The sequence below is a fragment of the Melanostigma gelatinosum genome, assembly GCF_949748355.1.
Source record: "Melanostigma gelatinosum genome assembly, chromosome: 8".
Taxonomy (NCBI): domain Eukaryota; kingdom Metazoa; phylum Chordata; class Actinopteri; order Perciformes; family Zoarcidae; genus Melanostigma; species Melanostigma gelatinosum.
In genome coordinates, this window is record NC_136641.1 from 18730963 (window position 1) to 18743689 (window position 12727).

At 36.8% G+C, this 12727-nt stretch overlaps 1 protein-coding gene across 1 annotated transcript; it reads left to right on the plus strand.

The window, feature by feature from the left end:
• Positions 1 to 2966: 2966 nt before the first annotated feature.
• Positions 2967 to 5776, plus strand: LOC306780706 (uncharacterized protein; the record flags this gene model as incomplete). Its single annotated transcript, XM_079273140.1, has 6 exons — positions 2967 to 3031; positions 4326 to 4679; positions 5095 to 5205; positions 5344 to 5442; positions 5580 to 5617; positions 5699 to 5776. The coding sequence occupies exons 1-6, from the start codon at positions 2992 to 2994 to the stop codon at positions 5774 to 5776; spliced, it is 720 nt and encodes a 239-aa protein (XP_079129266.1). The 5' UTR covers positions 2967 to 2991.
• Positions 5777 to 12727: the final 6951 nt, after the last annotated feature.

Sequence of the window (12727 nt, forward strand, 5' to 3'; positions counted from 1 at the left end):
GACTCTTTTAACCGGGGTTCAAGTTTAAAGAGACACATGAGAACACACACAGGAGAGAAACCTTTCAGCTGCTCAGTTTGTAAGGACTCTTTTAACCGGGGTTCAAGTTTAAAGAGACACATGAAAACACACACAGGAGAGAAACCTTAGAGCTGCTCAGTGTGTGATGGAAGATTTCACACGATTACTCATATGAGAGACAACCGGCTTTATTTATTTATTGATCCTCTCACGTAAAGAAAACAAATACAAATGTATACAATACAAACATCCCCAAAACATGTCCAGCAGCATTAAACATGTTGCACCTATTACAGTTATTGTTTTATTTATTTATTTCTTAAGTTGTCATAATGTCTGTTAATGTTTTATTTAAAGAACTTCTAATAGCCTTGTTGTTGAGAGGTGCTTTGGCAATGAAATGGCCTTTTACACCTATTACAGTTATTGTTTTATTTATTTATTTCTTAAGTTGTCATGATGTCTGTTAATGTTTTATTTAAAGAACTTCTAATAGCCTTGTTGTTGAGAGGTGCTTTGGCAATGAAATGGCCTTTTACACCTATTACAGTTATTGTTTTATTTATTTATTTCTTAAGTTGTCATGATGTCTGTTAATGTTTTATTTAAAGAACTTCTAATAGCCTTGTTGTTGAGAGGTGCTTTGGCAATGAAATGGCCTTTTACACCTATTACAGTTATTGTTTTATGTAAGGAAACCAAATGTATGATAACATCCTGAATTTGGAATTGTTTTTCTCATCTGTATCATCTTCCCTCGCCCCCAGTGAGGGTTTGGCTGGACACACATGCTTGGACATGAGAATGCAGATGTTTTGCCCACACTCCCAGCACTGTTGCTTGATGTGTGGAGAGCCCTGCTGGGTCTTCCTCTTGCACAGCGAACACACATCTGCAGCACCAGCGCCACCTCCTCCCGGTTTTCCGGGCGTCTTTGAAAGAAGCTGTTGAAGTTCCTTCTGTATGGTGGGGTTCGGTGCCTTTGCGATGCGTGCCACCGTCACTCTTTTGGGGTCAAACACATCTCACTGTTAATAATAACATGCGTGTCCTTACTTTTTTGGGCAGAATCCTCGCTAAGGCCTTAACGTTATAGATATGGGAAGAAATTTCTTCATGGATTATACTGTACCATTTCTTACAGCATGATTTCTCTCACCCTCTTGTCATTCATCATATTACACAAAGAAATCAGTTTTCTTTACAAAATTAAAACAAATGTATTGTGTTGACAGAATTTTCTGGAATCCATTGTCATTAGTTATTATTGTACTGGAGCACAAACCCTGTTTATTTTTTTTCAACCTATTGATAAGTATTTGTAGCTGGCAGATTTGTACATGTTTTGACAAAAAAAAGACATAAAACTGAATAATTTACAAAAGTTGTTATATGATTTCCGAGCAGCGCAGATACTGTAATCCATTTTTTCAATAAAATATGACATTGATGCCATTTTAAGTTGCAACCAAGTGTACTTTTAATGTAAAAATAATTATACATTAACTTGCAGATAAAGGCATTGGAACTGTGATGTGTTTGGACGAGGGGCTCCTTCATGTAAAGAAGCGAGTAGTTGGTGGTTTGCCTGTGAAGAGGAAAGAGAGGCAGCGTTAAACCATCAGATCCTCGAACATTTCTTTTTTCTTTATTTACAGTATGTCAGATAAACTTTGCATCAGATAGTAAACAGTTCCTCATGAATGCGCTCTGTTTTGTCACATCTCATTTCAGTCCAACAACAGATGGTTGATTTCTGTGGTCAGATTAGATTCGATTAGAAAACGTTATGAGTTTCCCACTGGGGATTAATAAAGTTTTCTCATCTAATCTAAACATGACCACAGAATAATGTTGATAGTTGGTATGAGTTACTTACAAGTATAAGTTATCGCCTCAAAATAAAAAACGAACTTTTTTTGTTTTAGCCGACCATCATACTGCGATATTGAGATCAGAGTTGAAGAAGGTGAGTTTCCACTGAGATAATTAACTGTTCACTGACAGCTGCTGATGTTTCAAATACCTCGATGTGTTTAGTCTAAAATCAAGTCCAACAACTTGATTGTACAGCGGAGGAAATACAGATTGTGGACATGTCCTCAAAAATATGGTCTCAAACAAACTTCACATCATCTTATGTTTCAGAGTAAGGTGGTGCCTTCTTAAGAAACAGGAACAAGGCAAGTTTGTGAAATATATTTAAAGCCACAAGAGAGAAGTACAGATATGTGGTTCAATACTAAGAAATAGATCGTTAAGCAGCATACATAGGCTACTGAAATTATGCTCATGTGACAAACAGGCGACTGATGGCAATATTTTGGATTATAAAAATTCTGATTACTGTATATCTGCTGATATTTCTTTTAAACATTAACACATAATATAAACAAACAGTTTTTAATTCAATCCTATCAATTCGATGTGTATTTCTAAAAGATTGTGGCCAATATATTAATAAATATATACTGTATGTTGATAAGCTTGTCAGTGCTGTCTTATGGACAAAGACTTTTGTATCTTACTACAAACGTTCCTGGATTGCATTTAAGAAAATACAAGAATTAAAAAGTTAGTTTATTTCTAATGCTCAGAAACGCTCGATAGTAATACATATTTTAGCTTGGAGCTTGGTTTTGCTTTGCTAGTGTACGGAACACAAAACCCTGCTGATGTCAAAACAACAAAGAAAAACATTACATATAATGTTGGTTATTATTTTATAATAACTAGTATGCACATGATAGAAAAATAGCATCTTTCAGAACTTTAAGGCTCTGTAGATTATGTGAATATACAGACAAAAAAATCTTAATTTGTGTAAAAAATATAATACAGTGTAAAAATGCATAAGGAAGGGAGTAGAGTAAAGTAGAGGATGTGTTTGGAGGAGGGGCTCTATCAGTGAAGTCTATTTAGTGAAGTGAAGACTGAAGAGAGGCCGTGTTAACCATCAGAACCTCAAACATGGACGTTCGTCAGACTTTGATCTGCTTCTTCTTTTTCAGTGAGTACGCTGACTTTCTGTTTCTTTCATTCTCTTATTTTACGATGTTATTTCTTTCAGTCGGTCAGTTAAGCTTTGCAGTGGATGGGAAACAGTTTCTCATGAGTGAAGTGTGTTTCATCACATCTCATATCTGTTCAACACACATTGTTGCTTTCTGTGGTTAAACAGGATGATCGGTTTGTATGACTCACTCAGTGGTGTGAGAAGTACTAAGATCTTGAAATACTATAAATAACACTGTAGAAATATTCCGTGACAAATAAAAGCCATACACTCAAATCTTTACTTAAATAAAAGTACTACAAGTATTCAGAGGTAAAAGTACTCATTATGCAGAATGACCTATTTCATGCCATTTCAAATGAAATGGTCAAACTCTTAAGTAAATCTGAAATACAGCTGCAGATAGTTCAGTAGAAATTCAATCTTGCAAAACAAGCTGCATCCATTGGATGAATTGGGATCAATTAAATCTTTCGGCATAAAGTCTTTGTTTTCATTAATAAACCTCTCATTCAATAATGTTTGTGCATCTAACAAATACTGTGAAGTAAACGTGTTCAGAGAGAAGACAAAGCTCATTTTTGCCTTTTATCATCTGTATCAGTTTGACTGTTTGTGTTGATTCGCACCAAACAGTCAATGTACCAACGGTACAGACGTTAACTACAAGCTAGCCAGCAACAGACGCACAGTGCGTGTGTATGTGTGTGTGCGTGTGTGTGTGTGTGTGTGTGTTGAAAAACAGAGACTCCATCTCTTTCAGCAAAACAATCAAATAAAATGAACAGCAATTACAGCAAACTGTCTCACAAATTCTCAGAGACAACAAAAATAATCAACATCAATAAATATTACATCTCCGAGAAGGAGTAATAAGTATACACTTTTATGGTCTTAGCTCTTCTCCATAACTCAAACTATGAACTCAATATTTATCAATACTATTTTTCAGAATTTATTTTCTTGTATATTTGTGTTTTCTTTCTCGTAAATCTGCCACTTTAATCTCAGAAAATCGTTTTTTCCTTCTAAATGTGTGACTTTGTTCTCTGAGTCTTTTCTCTGAATATTACCCCAAACTGTAATAATATTACAGTGACCTTAAAACCCCGTTGTAAGAATGTTACACAGTTTTGATGTTTAAAATCTTGGCTGAAAGAATACAAATTAAATTTTTGTTGTATTAAATTATTACCCCTCAGTCACAGACTAATTGAACTGGGTAGTTTATCTCAGTAGAGGAAGGGAAGTCCAGATAATAACTGTTGATTGATCATCCTTTCAACAGCACTGCGGGGCAGAAACACTGGCCTCATCAATGCAGACATCATCCGCCGACCAGGAACTGAAGGAGGAAACGTCACAGTTGCATGCAAATTCAATTTCTCTGGAAAAAAGAAGATCTTCTGTAAGCCACCATGTAAAGAAGGAGACATTCTCATTGAAACAGAGGATGTCACAGCTGAGAGTGGCAGATACAGCATTGCATATAGAGAAGGATTGTTTCCAGCATCTTATACAATTCTGTATGTGAGCATCACAAAGCTGACTAAGTCTGATGCAGGAGAGTACAGATGTGGTTTGCAAAGATCTTTCCGATTCCCATTATCATACCAGGATATTGAGATCAGAGTTGAAGAAGGTGAGTTTCTTCTGAGAGGATTAACTGTTCACTGACAGCTGCTGATGTTTCAAATACCTCGATGTGTTTAGTCTAACGATTATATTTAGAGCTGCATTTTTTCATCATTGTAAAAACTGATGAATGCTCCTTTAAAACCAGCAGTTCAACTGTAAAATATCTGATGAATTCAGACTGTCCCACACTACAGCTGATCTGAATAGTGATCAAACACATTGAGTACCTTCTGCATTTCTCTGTATGATTAGAAATTCATTGATACATTCGCAGAGAATTGAAGTGAAAAGTTACCACAGATTTATTTGTATCTGTATAATTACTATCTGATTGTGTAGTTGTGTGATCATTGTTTTTTGTGTTTCTGAGCTCCAATCTCTTCAAAACCAAACGTGACTCTCCAACCTCTTCCCATCAGCCTCCACACTGACTACAACACAGTTGAGCTCCAGTACAGGAAGCTACACACCTTCATCAGCCTCCCCTGAAGGTACCGAGCCGTCTCAAAGGGAACAGACACCAGCTGCAGGTTGGAACATTTTATTATGAATTTAATGATTTCAATATTTAGTTGATGTTATTATTAGCTTGACAGTTATGCAGGCTCCCAGATATATTGCAAAATAAAGTGTAAAACAAACTTGTTCCTCTGCTCAAACTACCACAGGTGTGCTGCTGTATGTGCGTCTGACTCTGGTCATCATGATCATCATACTGTCAACGGCTGTGCTGATAATCTGCAGGAAGAAGGCCAGTGAACCCAAAGGTGAGGCTACAGGAAACACACACAAAGGGAACTCAACGTCTAAAACTCTTCACTGAAAGCAAACAAAACACACACTTTGCCTGTCATGCCAGATGTGTAAGCAGTGGACCTAATCTTCTGAACCACATATTTTTCAGAACCTCCTGTAGAAGCTGTGTACGCTAATATCACAGAGGTGAGTTTGAGTAAATTTGGGATATTGAGCATTATTAATATTGAAACCACCTGCTAATAATACAAACCTGTTCTCCTGCAGGCCAAACGGGTGTCTGAGGAGATCAGAGAGGAAGACGAAGATAGCAGAACTCCTCCTTTCGAAATGTCTGCAGTTTAAACTTTCTACTGAAGCCAGTTCTCAGAAGCAAGTAAGAATAAATTGTGAAAGGAATTTAGCTTTGGGTTCAGATCACAGTATCTTTACACTTCATCTGCTAAAATCAAGTCAAACAACTTCATTGTACAGCAGAGGAAATATTTTTGCAGTAGCAGAATACAAAACAAAATGGTGGACATGTCCTCAAAAATGTGATCTTTTAAACAAACTTCACATCATCTTATGTTTTAGAGTAAGGTGGTGCCTTCTTAAGAAACAGGAACAAGGCCAGTTTGTGAAATACGTATATACAAAGCCACAACAGAGAAGTACAGATATGCAGTTCAATACTAAGTTAACAGTTTACATGAAGCAGCATACATGCTGAAATTATGCTCATGTGACAAACAGGCGAGTAAACTAAAAAGAGTGCTGCAGGAATGAGCCCTAACACCCAGAATTGGGTTAGTAACTAAAGGTTACCTCATCTGAAAGTCAATGTTTTTATTTTTATTAGTTCAGTTCGTGACATAAAATAAGTCAGTTAATATCTCACTCTTGAATTTTGAAACTTTTACATGTCTTAAAAAAACAAGTGGCTAAATGAAACGACTGAAGTAGTGGGGACTTGAAGTCATTCGACCGCGGTGTAGTTTGTTAGCGTTTTACTTATGGTGATAGTATTTACCCTTTAAAGATCATGAAAGTGATGATCTTACTGAACAATTCAGTATTATACATGTTTGTTTGATACATTACATCATCCCTGCAGCACTCTAGCAGCCGGTTGATACTGATGGTAATATTTTAGATTATAAAAATTCAGATTACTGTATATCTGCTGATATTTTTTTAAAACATTAACACATCATTTAAACAAACAGTTTTTAATACAATACTATTAATTCTGTGTGTATTTCTAAATAATTGTGACCAATATATTACTTTTACAGGATTACAGGATGATCGGTTTGTATGACTCACTCAGTGGTGGAAGAAGTACTCTTAGTCTTGAAATACTTTAAATAACATTATGTAGAAATATTCGGTGACAAATAAAAGCCATGCAGTCAAATTTTTACTGCAGTAAAAGTACTACAAGTATTAACATCAAAATATATTTAAAGTATTAGAGGTAAAAGTATTCACTTTGCACTGGCTTCCTGTCCAACAAAGAATTGACTTTAAAATCCTGCTGTTGGTTTACAAGGCACTGAATGGTTTCGGGCCAAAATACATCTCTGATCTGCTGCTACCTTATGAACCATCCCGACCCCTCAGGTCGTCTGGGACCGGTCTACTTTCTGTTCCCAGAGTCAGAACTAAACATGGAGAAGCAGCGTTCAGTTTTTCTGCTCCACATATCTGGAACAAAGTCCCAGAAAGCTGCAGGTCTGCTGAGACCCTCAGCTCATTTAAATCAAGATTGAAGACCTTTCTGTTTGCTGCTGCCTTTAATTGAACCATGTTCAATTAATATATTAATCAATTTCCTGCATTTTACTACTGCATTTTATTTCTTGCACTGTTTTTTAATGTTTTAATGAATGTTCTTAATTGTTTTTAAATCTCCGTTTCTTTTGCCTTATGTTTTGATGCTTTTAATGGTTTTATGTGAAGCACTTTGAATTACCTTGTTGTTGAAATGTGCTATACAAATAAACTTGCCTTGCCTTTATGCAGAATGGCCTATTTCATGCTAATGTAGCTCATTATTCTGCATTTTAATTATTGATGCATTAATGTGTTCATCACTTTAATGTTGCAGCTGGTAGAGGTGGAGCTGATTTTGACTACTTTATGTACTGCTGCTTAGCTGATACAGTTTCAAGGGGTCCTGTTTGGGGACATCAGCAATGCATCCCTGACTTTTGCAGATGATTTTGTTCAGAGTATAGCATGTCGAAAAAAGTAATAATATAGCATTTTGAAAAAAAAAATAGTCATAGTATGTTGAAAAGTCATATTACAGCATGTTGAAAAAAAAAAAATCATCGTACAGCATTTAAAATAGTCATGAAATATGTAATAGTATATGCCCAAAACAGGCATACAAAAGTCATATTAAAGCATGTTGAAAAAACTCATAAAGTCATAAAGTGAATAGCATGTCAAAAACTTCATAAAAAGTCATAGCATGTTGAATAAAGTTATTTTATAGTATGCTGAAAAGATTCATTAAAAAAAGCATAACGTAGCATGTCAAAGAAATTCACAACATAGTAGATAAAAAGTCATAAACATTGAGTGTTGTAAGTCGAAAAAAGCCAAAGTATAGTATGTTGAAAAAAGTCATATGGCATTTCAATCAGGAGAGTTCATTAGAATTTAACAATAATTTATTATACATGCATTCAATTTGCAAAGTCTTTGGCGACTGGACTCGACGAGGGGTCGGGATGCTGAGGTCAGATGAGGCCTAATCCCCCCTGGAGTCCAGACACTGGTGGTGATGATGAAGCGAGTTGCTGCAATCCACTGCAGCATGTCTGTGATGCTGACTGGAGGTGACTGGGGTGGAGGGTCGCGTCTACCTTGAGCTGAATTGACAACTGACAGCAGCAGAGAGAACACCTTTGAAAGTTTGACAGCAACGATGTGATTGGCTTTCAGGGAACTGTGCAGAATCTGGTTGGTTACTTTAAGTGAACGCCCCCAATCAGCTGATGAGGGAGAGAGAGACAGAGATTATGAATGAAAAGGAGTGTAAAGAGACGAGTCTTCCTCACTGAACTGAACTAACTGTCATTAAATAAGTCATTGCATAGCATGTGAAAAAAAGTCATAAACGGTTATGGTATAGCATGTCGAAAAAAGAAATTCACAGAAAAAAGAATTCTTTGTATAGTTAATTTTTTTAATAAAAAATCATAGTATAATGTGTCAATAAAAGTCATAATATAGTAGGTCGATGACGTTGTTTACTCTGTTCTTCGGGTAGAAGCACGCTTTGACTGCAACCACGCCGAAGACGCTTCACCTCATCTGTACTGCACTTTACATCTGTAGCTTCAACACCGTGCATTTGTAAGGTAAAAGGTATTAGGAACCAAATGGTGCTTTGATTGTCATTTGGGGTTAACACCGTCTCATCTATGACTTTACTGTCAACAGGTTTCATCAAGTACGACTACCAGCGGATGTCTAACTGTAAAGACATTTCTTTAAACAGTTTCTGTTTGAAGTGAAAGAAAATAACTTTGGTAAAAATAATGAATTCGAAGAGAACAAGCAATTTACATTTTTTAATGAAAATAAACTTGACATAACATTGGCAGTTTAAACAGTACATGGTCTATCTTTTATTAAATATTTTTATAAACATTTTTCATCCACTAATATCCTTCAGTTTTGTGTTGCAAACACGATACAAAATATATGAATTGCTCTTCCCACAAGTTAATGTCCCAAACATGTTGCTTTCATCTGCATCAGTACATGTGGCAGCAACAGCTGAACCAAAAACATAAATATTTCCACAGAATAACTTCACGTGACGCCACGAAGGCAATGCTGCCAAACTGCTGCGTGGCTTGTCCATATTGTATGTCCAAAACATACAAAAAACAAATTCATTGCACTTAAAATGTAAGAACAATCATCATAAATGGAAGACAAACACTTGGTAAATATTTCCCTTTACAGCCTTATAGTGCTCAAAGAAGAATACACATAACTGATACAAAACAATAAAATAAACACGTGAGGTTAAAATAAAAGGTGAAAATAAATGCCGTGGCACATTAAAGGTAAACACTGAGGAGGAGGATGAAGGTCAGCTGACAGAGTGATGGCTGCATAGAATCAATATCACAAATCTCAGAAGACAACTTTGGACGATTGTGTGCTGTCGTTCAAGCTTATATTTAACATATAGTTATTTAGTAATCGTGCTTCTTTAAACCTCTTAGTTCACCAACTTTAACAGAAGAATCCCAGCTGTTTGTTGACATGTGCTTTTTTTCCTTGATGGATTTTGACAAAGATAACAGTTTAAATACATGATTCTACTGTTTCAGTGCAAACTATGAAGCATGGAGTCGTCTTCACTGCTTAGAACAGCAGGATACAAAGCTGCAACAGGAACATGTCTTCATGTTCCTCCAAGCTTCGCTCCTTAACTTCAACTTATGTACAACTTATATTTCTGCTGACCAATGACAAATAAAAACATTTTGGATCAAATTGTTTGTCTCAGCTTTCAGGCAGCCACTGGTTTCATTTCCCAGCAGAGTACAACAATCAAATTGCTCTTGTGATGACTGTGAACAGGGGAGGGGAGGGGAGGGGGGGGGGCAACTTATTATTTTATCTGTAGATCATTTTCTCGTTAAGTCGATAAATTGTTTTATGAATAAAATGTCATGCAATAGTGGAAATTACTCTTAATTTCCCTGTATTCAAGACAATCTTTTACTGTGACGTTACACAGTTTGATTTTCAAGAGTGTGCTGCATGATGTACCAGAATGAATGGAAAACAGTGGCTGCATGGAAGGAAAGACAAATATCTTACAAATACTACAACATGGTTTTGCAGCATTCAAATGTTGATTTTAAATTTGAATGTGAACGTAATGAATGAAGCCTCGAACTGTTCGGTACAGCCATTATTGGCTAATTCAAGCTAATGAAATGGTCATTCCCTTCTTCCCACTTGGTGTTTTTGAAGATGATTGGCGCTCAGAGAGGAAAAGAACATTTTTTTTGAAATAACCAAAACAAACCCTACTTGAACCCTCAGCTTTATGCTACAAAACAACCTGAAACACGATACCATGAGAGTACCCATCAGCTCCTCTGCTCCAACACTCAGACTCCAAAATACAACAAAGTGCTTTTAACACAAACACACACACACACACACACACACACAGGAAAACAACATCAGAGGAAGACCATTGAAGGGAAACCTCCAGATGAAGAATCATATTTTAAAACCAGAACCTCGTTTACAACTGAATTATCTGATTTGCATCATCGGCTCAGAGTTTCATCGTAAACATGATTCTTCATCTGGAGGATTATTAGCAATAAATACATCTCAGTGAATCGGTCAGATTTCAATGTACAATAATACAAGAACATACTTTACACTTTTAATGTAGAACAATATTATTATCCTCGTTACTTAGTGATGAAATTAAGAGTCAGGATCGTGAAGCAAGAAGGCAAAGTGCAAAAACAACAGAGGCCCGACAGGAAGTGTTTGTGCTGTAGTCTCTCCTCCAACATGACCGTCTGTAGGACATGGTGACCACTTTGGTTTTGGATAAAGCAGATTTTACTGCTGCGACATGGAGGAAAAACAGCCACAACCCACCTGATAGAGGCCTCTGGTTAAATATCTGTCCCTTTATGATACAGTAAAAGAATAAATAACAGAATAAATTATTCTTTCTAAGGTAGTTTATGAACAGGAAGGTCTTGTTGGTACTTGATGTTGCCTCAGGAAGTCTGTAGCTACAGCAAGTTCCCTTCAAGAAACACAAACAACGTCTTTGCAGTTATTTCCACCTTTACAAGCCGTCCTGTCCCAAAAACATCATCATAATAATAATAATAATAATAATAATGACCGTCGTTACAGGCCTCTTGTACCTTAAGTGAGCTGGTGTGTTTGTTTCAGAGCCTCCATCCGTAATTTATTCTCTCAATAAACTCATTAAACATTGGTCTATAAAATGTAGGTTAACATATTCAAATGGTTTGTTTTGTCAGAACAAGAAAACCAGCAAACGTTCATATTTGATTCAACATGGTATCATGAGTTCCATCGCTTTGGGACACGAGAGACCCTCAAAAGGAAACACCTGTTGCGTCCCCCAAACTTGGGCAAAAGAAGGAATCTTTCGGGTTGCATCTGAAGAAGCCTTGAAATGCAGAGCATGTCGGACACGGTGTTTATATGACAATGTCAGTGATGGTTTCATCTGTTGCTTCTTCTCATCATCACAGCATGTTTCTGAGGATGCACTGCTTCTCTGTGACCACCAGAGTGAGCAGCCGTCTGCTGGTGGAGGGACGACAACATCAGAGCAAGACAGCGGTCAAAATACAGAGGAGAGGTGGAGATAAAGTGTCTCGTTTGAATCCCTGGATCCGGACGGATGAAATAGAAAAACAGCCAAAATTCAGGTGCCCTTAGGCAAGGCACTTAAACATCGTAATATTTGTTACAGTAAAGCGGGCTCATGATAACCTACCCCTCGATAAATGAAATCACGATCAGAGCAGTGAAGAAGCGATTGAGTGGCGGTGTAAACATCTTCAAGAAACATGCAGAAGCCTCGAAAAATCATGCCGATAATTCAGAAAAAAGCCGACTGGACGTTCAGAGAACGAAGGCTGTAACATCAGGACTGCACACAGAAAAGTGCTGACGCAATGTCATCAATGCGAGCGAGAGACCAAACTAAACGTCTGACCAGTGAAACCAGTCTGAAGAGAGGACAGGATGCAAGGAAGCACTGGGAACTGCAGTCACCACAGTGCTCGATCAATTCCCTCCCATGGATGTATTGCTTGAATTGAATTTCACAACAAAACATCATACAAGAATAAGTGAATGTTGTTCAAATCTTTGCTATATTTTCTGAAAACACTCAGCACTTTTGATTTAAGATGCTTTGAAAAGCAACGATTGTCAAATGCACAAAACGTTTTGTTGAGTGACTGTCATGTCAGCACATTTGAACTAAAGTAAGGACGGTTATTTTTAGCCTTTATCTCCAATGTCTTCGTTCTCACAGTCTCAGTGTCTTCGGCCCACAGTGTTACACAAACAGTCAACTCTAAAGTTGTCAAGAAATTTGGGAAATTGTAATTGTGGGAACCTCATGGCAGTAATTTGATTGGACGTGAATATGAAAGTGTATTTTAAAATGTCTCTTCTGATGAGATTTAGTTTGGAACTAATTTTCTCCACTGATTTGAAAAATTGTGAAGCGATCCTGTAAACCTGAAGAGGGTG